Consider the following 11,277-nt stretch of genomic DNA (forward strand, 5'->3'; position numbering starts at 1 on the left):
AGACATGAAATTATGTAGGGGCCCTACGGGGGAACAAACAGATGAGAATATACGGCAAATAGGCCTAATGATGTTACACTGGTGTGTTTCAGACCAATCCTTTCTCTGGAAATTGATAGTTTTATAGGTCAAATGATGAATTTCTGACTAAGAATGAATTTATTTGATAATCTTGTACCTGGTAAATTTACGATAGATGGAAGAATTTTTACTTAGATGTCATTTGGAATCTTAACCGCTTAAACCTGAGTGAAACTTTGAATAATTGGCGTTAACATATACCCGACATCTCTCCTCATGATTGACGGCGCCATTGTGAAGGTAGCCAAGCCAGCGCTGATGCGTAGATGCATCTGAATTACAGAATTTGTATCCCTCATATACGTACATTGATTAGGCATTAAATCTTGTGCTGTTGCATTGAGAGTTGATGAATAAAATTGGCTAACAATTAGCTGACTTTTACTGAATTCATGTCATGTACACAATTCAATAAGGAAAATAGTGACTAATAAACACTCGTGTCAAGAAGAATATGTCGGGCAGATCAAGTCTAAATTACCAGTTCTTCTAGTCCAAGTAAAGAATTTTGTGTGAATAACCGCAATTATATGTTGGGTGCAGCTGGCGGTATTGAGTGTTGTGACCTGAAATGTTGCGTGGCTTGCGGTCAAGGTTGTGGTGTTGTAGATTTTCCGCGGAATTGAGTGAGTGCGGAGCGGAGGAGCATAATTGCGAGCCCCGACCTCTCCACTGACCGACGTCTTGAGAGGGCGCCTTCTGCCGCCATGTGTTATGCAGGGGGTCTACTGGAAAGCTTAAGTTCGTCATCCCATGCATGTTATGATTCAATATTTGACTCTCAGTTTGAGATCATGGATGCTGTTGGTCATTATTTATGCGATCGCCTGCTTGCTTGAGAGCGGAGAATGAGACCTTCGTTCGTCTCACTCACCGCCGAGTTAATCACTCAATTAAAAGACAAAAAGATTTCCGGAGGTCAGAAGTATTGTATTGCAAATAATGGGTAGAAATTTTCAAAAAATTGACAGGACTAGAAATGTGCATTTATATCAATAGAAACCATCATGGAACGATCTCAACACAATTGAGAAAACTAACAAACGGGATATCACAATAGATTGAAGCGCACAAAATTCGTGATGAAAACTATCGGAACGGCCTCGGGACATCTACATGCAACTCTGATGATACCAATATTCAAACTTTAGTCCAGTAGCCGGTGTTCCACTTGACTTTATATCTGCTCCCCATCATCGTTTTGTATCGGTGGAGTCTATTTTATGCTTGCTATCAATTATTTATTTATTTAGAAAGTTCATTGAATTTCGATAGATTTATTTGGTTGGAAAAGTGTGATTCAAAAGACCTATGCAGTTAAAAGAAGTTCAGTTTTGAACTTTCTCGTCTTTCGGCTTCAGTACCATGCCTTCTGTATCCATGCATCAGTTTTTATTAATTTAAACATATGTAACGACATAACTAGAGGTTGTTACTTGTTGAGTTTATCTCTCTTACACTCAAAAGGCGAGCATTGCTTGTATAGTGAATTAGATTTCATTTTGGGAAGGTGATAAAAATATAACTCCGTTCTGTCAAGATGTGCATCAAAATTGAAATTTGAAAGGGGTGCGATTAGTAGATGGTGTTTTGCTTCTAGATGCCGTTGATTATAGAAGAAACTCTTAGTTGATGGAATTGAAATCTTGTATTAAGGAATTGAATTGTGATTGACTTCTACAAATGAGGTTGCGTGTCATTGAATTACCAGCTGTTACGGCTATTTACTCGGAAATTTATTGTCTCATTTTACATTTTTATTAATCGGAACAGAATAATAAATTGCGGTTTGAAGAACAAGATGCCAAACGGGAAAATTCACTTTGTGATGCTCCTCGTTAGGAGGAAATTCCAGTGAAGTGTTCGTCTCTTTATAGTACATCGCTAGCTTTGTAGAGTGGTCACTCTCGCCTGTCTGCCAGTCTTATGATTTGATTTAACTTTTTACGATTTATTCTGGACGTACAGCTTTGTCGTGCACGTTAATTAGGCCTTGCTTGTTCATGTGGAATAAATTATTCACTTTTTTCTTGTTGGCAAGAAATACATAAAGTTCATACTTGGAAAATAGGTTCTTTGATATCTCATTAATCATATCCTTATGATGCAGCAGTCAAAATTAGCTCGTTTACTCTCAGTACATTATTTTAATTTCTTTTCCTTGATGAAGTCTTTCTTCATTTGCGCCGGTCTGCGAGCAATGCCCAAATATGACGTTAACCTCGCTGAAGTTTGTCTTGTTCAGTCAAGGCAGGAAACGCTTAACGTTCTGTTTTGATGTAGTCAAGGTTGTAGGAGCAACAGTTTCATTTGAGGAAACAACTGAATATTCCTGCAATTCTTCAAAGTAATTAAAAATGTTATCGTGGCTAGTTAGCGATTTTTGATGATTTCAAATATAATATTTAAATTGATTGAATCAAAATATTCTGTAATTAATTGTTCCTATATACGCAGCAGGCAAGCCTCGATATGAATACTCTGAGACGAATAACTGAGAGGATTCAAAGTATATAAGGCAGACAAAAAATGTCAGTTTTTTACATTCTTTGAAGCCATTTTATCCACTGAAAAATCCGCGTATTGTTGGTTCAAGAGAATTATGAGATATTGATTTATTGGGCAACCTGCTGCAAGCAGTTCTATTATTCCCCCTTAGAAAGCATGAGGCAGGGTAGCAGGTACTGGTTCTATTAAGAGGATACTAGGAGAAATAGAGCGTTCAATTTGTCCCAATAATCAAATGTTCTAACCAATTGCTCCTTAGAATGTTTCAAATATCAGCTTATCACAAATTGTCAATTTATTGAAAACTCACCTTTTTTCAAGAAGAACCAGTGCACATTCAACAATGCACAACAAACTGGCAGTCAGTAACTATGACCTCCAGGTGTTGTGCACAACACAATTTAAAAATGTTCTAAATTCACCATGCAATCAGAAAATACGAAAAGGCCACACAAATAGAGCCGAACTTGTATATTAACGCATGAATTATAAATTGTCTATCGTCTAGCTAGGAACTGCTGCTCAGTTGTATAGGCGACAGCTCTGCTACAACGACAGCTTCTTATATATGCGCCGTTCTTGTAGAAGCCTGCTTGTGAAATTATCCTAACAAGTCAATCTCCAAAGTATGTGGACCTGCAAATGCTTGTTTGTACATTATCAGTGTTTGCGCTGTTATTAGAGAGAAACCAATTTCTAAAAATATACCTTTTCCTCAACCCATTGAATTATAAAGTCTTTAACTCATCGCATGTCAAAAATTTGCTAACCAACAGTCAAACAGAATAGCCATAATAAATCAAATTCTAGTATTGCATCGGAAGAAAATTAATTTTCCGTAGATCGTAGATTCGCGAAACACCTTCGGCTGTGACTGCCTCCTACATAAATTTAGATATTCAACATAGACAGGGTGTCCAACAAAAACGTTTCAATTCAGTCAATGAACTTTATTAAGAAATCAATTGATTCCTTTAGCAGCGAAGTCCTCAATAATCTTCAAAGGTAAATTTGTTAACAGATATCGTTTGGTTACCAGTGAAGTTGCTGAAAGTTCATTAATAACTTCATTTCATTGTTAAGCTAAGCTTTACTGTCATCGAAAAGGTTAGGTTTTGTTATAATTGCGTAGGTTGACAACCCAATTGTGGCTCCGTACAGCGGCGTGTAGCCCGTGTGTCCAGCGCATGACGTGGCGTGTAGCCCGTGTGCCGGGCGCATGACGCGGCGTGTAGCCCGTGTGCCGGGCGCTTGACGCGGCGTGTAGCCCGTGTGCCGGGCGCATGACGCGGCGTGTAGCCCGTGTGCCGGGCGCAAGACGCGGCGTGTAGCCCGTGTGCCGGGCACAAGACGCGGCGTGTAGCCCGTGTGCCGGGCGTAAGACACGGCGTGTAGCCCGTGTGCCGGGCGCAAGACGCGGCGTGTAGTCCGTGTGCCGGGCGCATGACGCGGCGTGTAGCCCGTGTGCCGGGCGCATGACGCGGCGTGTAGTCCGTGTGCCGGGCGCAAGACGCGGCGTGTAGCCCCTGTCTCTTATACACATCTAGATGTGTATAAGAGACAGGTTTTAGATAGTTATTATTTATTGTTTTAAGAATTTAAGANGTAGCCCGTGTGCCGGGCGCTTGACGCGGCGTGTAGCCCGTGTGCCGGGCGTATGACGCGGCGCATAGCCCGTGTGCCTTGCGCTTGACGCGGCGTGTAGCCCGTGTGTCGGGCGCATGACGCACGGCCTTCAGGCGTCAGTCAGCGTATGAGCGCCCCAATGAAGGCGTTCATTTCCCGCTTCTCGGAAAACGCAGATTGCTGCGAGGCTGATTTAGGGTTACTCGCCCGCATGACCTGACTCAAGCATGGACATTTTATGGGGCAATTCGGAGTCTTGCGCGTTGATTGCTTCAAGTTTAGGGGAGCATTGATCGTTTTTCATCCATTCGTTCGATTCCCATCATTAAGCCCGTCTAGGAACTTGTTCGTTATTGAGGTGTCTTCTTATCGGCGCTATTCATCTATAAGGCAATTTATGGGCCTCGTGTTTTCAACTCAATAAAATGTTATGGTTCTGCCTGTGTATTTGAAGAGATAGTTTACAGGCGTTATTGTATAGTAATTTTAGGTCGTTTACTTATGTTAAGAATGCAGAAAATTTTTTTGGTTCTAAGGTGTTTAATGTTTCCATGTTGCAGAAACATTGTTTGGGCGAACTAAGTGAATTTTATCTATCAGTATATAGTTTATCTAGATTAAATCTGAATTCTCGCTGGAAGGCAAACAGAGCTAATCTATTCTAAATAAAGTGAAAATTTTGAGAAAATATGATCAAATTGGGAAAATTGCCTATGCATGTCCACAAACTATATATATTCCGACATTGAATAAAAGCAAACTTTGCTACTGTATTCATATAACTTTACACCTCGTTGCCAGATAGAAACTAAAAAATTATGATTACCTAAACTTATTCTATCTTTGCAGTCCTAATCAACACAAGAATAAAATTTCAACCCCATTCCTGAACTTAGAGAAATAAGGTTGCGTATATGTTGCAATGCTCTGACATTCTCGCTTGATCAGATTCTCAGTGAAACACTCGCTCATAAACTGCGCTGATCCTTTTCATGCTATGCAGCTGAGCTGGAAATGCCGTGTGCTCTGTAATTAAGCCCGGTGCTGTTCTTATGGCCAAGCTTTTTACTTCCTTGCGCAGGTCTTTAGCAATCGCTTGGGAATAGAATTGAACGGCTCCAAGTACACTACTTATTACCTCCTCCACAAATGCTGCGGTCGGAACCTGCAGATGAAGCATATATACAGCAGGTGCAGAGAGTCGGTTGTGGCCGGTGTAGTGGTCTACTGGCAGCTTTCGGCTAGTTTCTGGAAAATTTAACTCCAAATTCAAGCCTCCCGCGATTATTTTACACGGTAATCACACCCGTGACACCAAAAATTGTTGTCCTAAGCACTGCTTTATGAGGCACAACTGTAATAGTAGCAGCACATAGTATTAAATCTTAGAGAAATGAGCCCCCAGGTGGCTACTCCGTCAGACCCCATGGTTGAATTAATATATTAATTCAACCATGGTCAGACCCTAACCGCTGTGAGCGCATGCAAGCCGCGGCGTCCCATGCATGGCTGCAGGATGCAGGCCGCTGCGCCCTCATCCACTGCGCTCACCTTGGCCTCAACGCAGCGATATTTGCACCTTGCCCGCTGGTCTGGTTTCTTAGATTTATACAAAATTTGATTATTCACGTTGGTAAATTATTTAGTTTCATTTTAACTTCGTGAACCGTAAGTTTGTGACGGCAAGTGACATCGAATTATTTCAACAGACACAAGATTATCTGCAACTCGCTAAACCCCAAATACGGATAAAATAGATTTTATTATTTGATTCAGTTGATTATAAAAACATGAAGAAATGTGGTTGAAACTTAAACATTTCTATAGGTTCAACTTTCTTAAATGGATCTCATATTCGCAATAAACTAAAATCAGCCGCATCGTACCGAATTTAATTGCATTATCATCAATAAGAATTGAATTACAAATTCCTTCCTTTTTGCCTCGTTTAAATTGAACTACGTATTTTAATTTCTCGATTAATCTCGAACTTAACCAAACCAAGCATTGTGCTCAAGATGCAAACTCCGATACAAGCTGGCGCGGGGGCGCCGCCCCTCCCGACTATTACCGCAGAAGTTGGGCAGGTTTGCTGCGGTTCTTCTACGGCACGCCGCGCCCCAACCGCGGCCGCGTAGCTCCAGTGAGGTCAAATACGCGCTTCCGCAACCCAGGGTGTAGAATTACAACAAAGCTCTCAGGATTGCCTTTTTCCTCGTTGTGATGTTGACGTATCGAATGCGATCTTTTCCATATAGAGCTCTATAGCCAGCGCTCAATGAATATTGAAGTAACCTTTAACGCTGCCCAAGTACAACACTCAGACCCGTATAGGTAGTGTTGTTTGAGAGGTCTCACATTTCCCCGTACAATGGGGAAAAAACGTCCTTGATTGACCCCCCTCCATTTGCAACAAATGCCTCACGATCCTCACGTCTAGACTTTCACAAGCTAGCTATCGTCGCCGACTTGTTATATGCTCTCGTTTCGTAACTAAGTTACCTGGTTTTATAACTTAAGTTTTCTGTCATCTTGTTTCTGATTTGGTTGCCCGCGAGAAGCCGGTAAACTTTCCCTGAAGTTTATCAGAGAAAAGTTTAGGGTTTTATGGTTTACTGCGAATCAATATTTTAAGTGTTGTGTGTAGGGAAAGAAAATTATTTTAGTTTATACATGTCTAGGTGACTCGAAAATAATGGAAAATTACTCGGTCATTTCATCTCCTGCGTCATTTCGGCGCCAGCGGGTAGCTTGCTTCGGCTTCCTCAATCTTTATTTTGATATGCTTATGAGTTTGTTACGGTTTGCTCAGATTTCTCGACCCTGCATGTATAAGGATTGCGCAGTTTTTTTTTCTTCGAAGTATGATGAGCATTTTTGGCAACTTGCAAACGTTCAGTAGAGCCTAGAGGTGATACCAATCGATATGAAGGGGAAGAGGTTTGCCTCAATATGAACTTGTTTTAAACTATTTGTTTTTGCTGAGAAACAATAATGAAGTGACACATATTTTGTCTGGTATTTCAGCCGTGCTGCGTCGGAGGCGACGCAGTTGTGACAAGCGTGGTTGCAGAAGCAAACTCTATTCATCAAGCTTCTTTCTACCCATCATCCACCCCAGTCACCGTCTTCCAAGCGTCCCCAAGAAAAGTCTCCAGAAGAAACTCAGCTTACTCAAGATATTACCACAGAAAAAAATCATCTTACTCACGAAATTGCTGCTACAGAAAAATCTCGACTTGCTCAAGAAATGCCTATAGCCGAAACTCATCTTCCTCAAGAAGTTATGCCGGAAAAAAATCAGCTTGTTCAGGAAATTATTCGGCAAGAGCAAATTTTACCTGTTCAAAATGCCGTTTCTGTTCAAAACAATGAAAATTTAACTGACGTTTTCGACTTGCCGAAACTGGAACATAAATTTGGTGGTAACAATTATTCATCTGTCAATAGTGAAGTTTCTCAAGATCGAAACAATTCTGTTCAAGATAACGGGTCTATTGGATCACAGTTGGGGAAAATATCACTTGATTTAGCAACTTTGTTTCTGAATTCCGATCACCTTGAGTCTTCAAGTGTGACTGACGCACCCTTACTTAATGCAGCTAACTCCCCTTACAACACAACTGCAGAATCACCAGTAAACGAAATAGATTCTCCTAATGACGATGAAGATCTCCTACTCGAAGACACAACGACGGACGAGGTCCTCCTCGATGAGCTGCCCTCCAGAAGGGGCGTGCTGCAGGTGCGCATCACGGAGTTCCTGAACCCGTCCAACAAAGACGCCGATGGCGACTGCTGCATGAAGGACTCGGCGTCCTCCTCGTGTGGCGGCTACTGCAGGCTCTTCTTCAGGTGAGCTTCCCATGCATTCAAACGCCAGAATCTTCAACGCAAAGGAATGAACCACTGCATGCAATCACATTCATATCAGTCGAGTTAATGAACATTATGCAATCTTATTCATTTAGGACAAATTAAGCATAGTTATCACAAATATTGATGGGTTACTTAATGAATTGATCTCTACCGCTAAGTCTCCGCTTTGCACTTAAACTTGATCAGTGATCTGTAAATAAAGCCGAACCTTTCAATAACCTTCTTGTCCATGTGTCATTTTTGGTGTAACTGTCATTCTAAAATATTTGTTATTTCCAGGATGTGATGTAACTAACTTAATAAAGTGTTTTTTCTTCCTACCTCAAAACTGTGTTTGTGTCTAGGGTGTGTGCGACCCACAGCTCCCGGAACGTGTTACTAGCGCAGCCTGCCACACCGCCCCCGCAACAGCCGCCGATCTTCCTTCCGACGACCCTGCCTCCCGAGGACCGCACCGACAGCAGCAGCCGAGGCCTCTTCTCCATGCCGAGCCTAGAGGCTGTGCGCCATAAGATGATGAGGAGCAGACGCGTCATGGGTGCTGCTGAGGTGCTCCCTTCTGCTAAAAGGAAGGTGGAAGACAGAAAAGATTTTGACCCCAACGTGCCTTGCACTCTTGGGCTCATCGTCACCGAGGTCGTCGCCAACAGCTCCTTGAGAGCCAACGTCGAGGGAGCTCTCGACATCACCTTCCCCTTTACATCTGACTGGCCGGTCAGTGATCATGTATTGCACATTACTATTATTATTCATTATTTGTATCGTTGTTAGTGAGAGAATAACACATGTGTGATATTTCAGCAGCGATTACTTCACTACGCAAAAAGCTAATAGTGATAATGCTTGCTTCAAAGAGTCTTTCGCGTAGAAATCTTTCTAATTGCCAATATTTTTTCTGTGCGAACGATTTCTTGTAGTGCGGGTGATTTATTGGAATTTTTCCTAATGTTGTCCCGAACATCAATTTCTGTTTCTAAGAAAATTCATTTTTCAACTTCAGCTACCAAAATAATTCATATTATTGGTGGTAGGCTGAATGTACAGACATTCTAACAACATAATGAGTGCATTTTCAAATAGGCTACATAGCAACGGTTTCGAAACAGAGGTTGAGACAAGTGGCACACATCCGAGCATACAGTAGCCATATAAATATTCAATGAATCAAATGTTGAAAGGAAATCAAACAATAAGTTGGATTAATGACATGGAACACAACCAATTCAGTCTTGCTTGGTTAGATCTCATTGGGATCTCTTTTTTTTCTGTACCATTTTAGTACAAAAACTCTGATCCTTAATCTGTCGGCCATCAGCGCAACCTGCGTACAAAATTTACTTTCCTGCTATTGAGCGGGATCAAACAAACCTACAATTGTATTAAAACTTAAAAAGTATTTGTGGGGATATGCCCAGTTATAAGCTGCCGTTAACGCGTTTACGTGTCGCAGGTGAGCTTCCGCGTGATCATCGAGGCGTGGCACGACGTCACGGGCTTCCTCTTCAACTCGACTCAGCCTCCCTTGTCCGCAGGTACAAACATGGCTACCTTTTACCAATAATAAAATAATACGAGGGTATGTAATGGTGAGTATAGCATGGCTGTGAAATCGGCAATAACGTAATCACAGATATTCTTATGCCACACATAAACTTTTTTTTAATTATGAAGTTAATGCTTTGACCAATATTGCTCGAAACTTATGGGTTTCATGAAACCTTCACATTGAGACCCTCAAGACTGTGGGTCCCCCAGAACTAATTTCAACGTATTGCGAATTTAGAATATTTTAATGTTGCCCATTTGCTGCCCGGAACCTAGGAATTGCGATTTTCGAAGTTCTTAGTTAAATTTTACAAGTACATGTTTATCGCAATCTTCAATTAATAAGCTGGAGAAATCCTTATGAAAATTGCGATTTCACTTGCCGCTCTCAAATTTATATTCCAGTTCACCACCACTCATACGTGGAAGAAACCCAGTAAGATGTTGCTCTTTAATAAATTCTTATTCCATGATGCTAGAAACTAGTGGCATAGAGACATATAGGATACACGAGTGTGTAGAAATAGCCTTCGACTTGTTCGCATTTCTTGGAGGATTTTCATTAAGCTAGCTATTGCCCATCAGAGGGATTTATTGTTTTCCCACGCTGGTCATGCATCACGTTTTCTCGAGCCCCTGAATTTTTAGCGCATTTTCTCATTTATGAAAAATAGGCGCTATTGTGCTCGTCATGTTTGTCTTTCTCTCTGTCTGTCCGTCCGTGACTTCACGTTTTCGTTTACGAGGAAATGCGCTCTCTGTCACTCACTGCAGTGAGTACTGAGTTATATTTATTTATCGTCATCAGATATAAATTATAAGCTCATTATTACTTATATTAGAATGCAATGTTTCCGGGGTTTTGAGCGCGAGTTTGTTTTTTATGCAAACTTTCCTTCGTAAATAACCTGTAAATTTGACCTCTTTTCTGTCCAATAACTGCTTCAATAAAACAGTTACTTATTCTTCACCAACACATTTCTTAATCATCAATTGTCATCATTTATCGGTTCAAACCCGGAAACTTCGATAAAATCCAACAACAATTTGAGGTATGAGATTCTACACACTTTTTTTTTACATTAGCCATTCAAAAATCCCCAAAACGCATGGTTTATTAGAAATATTGAAGTCTGCCGATTCCTCACTGACATATGCCTGGTGGTGGCCGCAGACCGGGCAGGAACGCTCGTGGCGCGTCATGCGTCGCGGCTGTCGGTGGTGGCAGGGCAGGCGTGGCAGACGCAGCGACGCGTCATGACGCACGCCGCCAGGTAGTAGATGCCGCAGGCGCAGTGAACGCAGCGCGGGATGCGGCCCCGAGCGACTACGCTGCCCGTGAGTACCTGTACTCTCATTTTGTCTTGACTTTTCTGTAACTAATGTTTCCTTGGAGCCTCATCCGTCCGCGCCTGCTGCCAGTGAGTACCTACGCCAGTTCTCTAATTTTATCGTGACTTCTCTCTAATTTTTTATCAATTATGTTAATTTGGTTTTGGTTTGGACAAATATTTCGTCTAATCCGAGTTTTCATGTTTCAGTAGTTGTTAAGTTAAGAACCTTAGTAATTATATATTATTAGAAGTAAGCACATATGGCTCTGTAGATGCTCCCTATCATGGAGGTATCCACCCCATG

At 41.6% G+C, this 11,277-nt stretch overlaps 1 protein-coding gene across 1 annotated transcript; it reads left to right on the top strand.

The window, feature by feature from the left end:
* Positions 1-7,355: 7,355 nt before the first annotated feature.
* Positions 7,356-10,917, top strand: LOC108683061. The gene is made up of 4 exons (XM_018172337.2): positions 7,356-8,070; positions 8,439-8,808; positions 9,545-9,626; positions 10,814-10,917. The coding sequence occupies exons 1-4, from the start codon at positions 7,466-7,468 to the stop codon at positions 10,915-10,917; spliced, it is 1,161 nt and encodes a 386-aa protein (XP_018027826.1). The 5' UTR covers positions 7,356-7,465.
* The last annotated feature ends 360 nt before the right edge of the window (positions 10,918-11,277 follow it).

This window comes from Hyalella azteca, unplaced genomic scaffold, assembly GCF_000764305.2.
Source record: "Hyalella azteca isolate HAZT.00-mixed unplaced genomic scaffold, Hazt_2.0.2 contig5814, whole genome shotgun sequence".
Taxonomy (NCBI): domain Eukaryota; kingdom Metazoa; phylum Arthropoda; class Malacostraca; order Amphipoda; family Hyalellidae; genus Hyalella; species Hyalella azteca.

What these genes read in the sequence shown, in the direction of transcription:
- LOC108683061 (XM_018172337.2), top strand. Translation starts at nt 7,466, where the DNA reads ATGCCTATAGCCGAAACTCATCTTCCTCAAGAAGTTATGCCGGAAAAA. An exon ending in TACTGCAGGCTCTTCTTCAG is followed by an intron (nt 8,071 to 8,438) that starts GTGAGCTTCCCA and finishes GTTTGTGTCTAG; the next exon opens with GGTGTGTGCGACCCACAGCT. An exon ending in CCTTTACATCTGACTGGCCG is followed by an intron (nt 8,809 to 9,544) that starts GTCAGTGATCAT and finishes TACGTGTCGCAG; the next exon opens with GTGAGCTTCCGCGTGATCAT.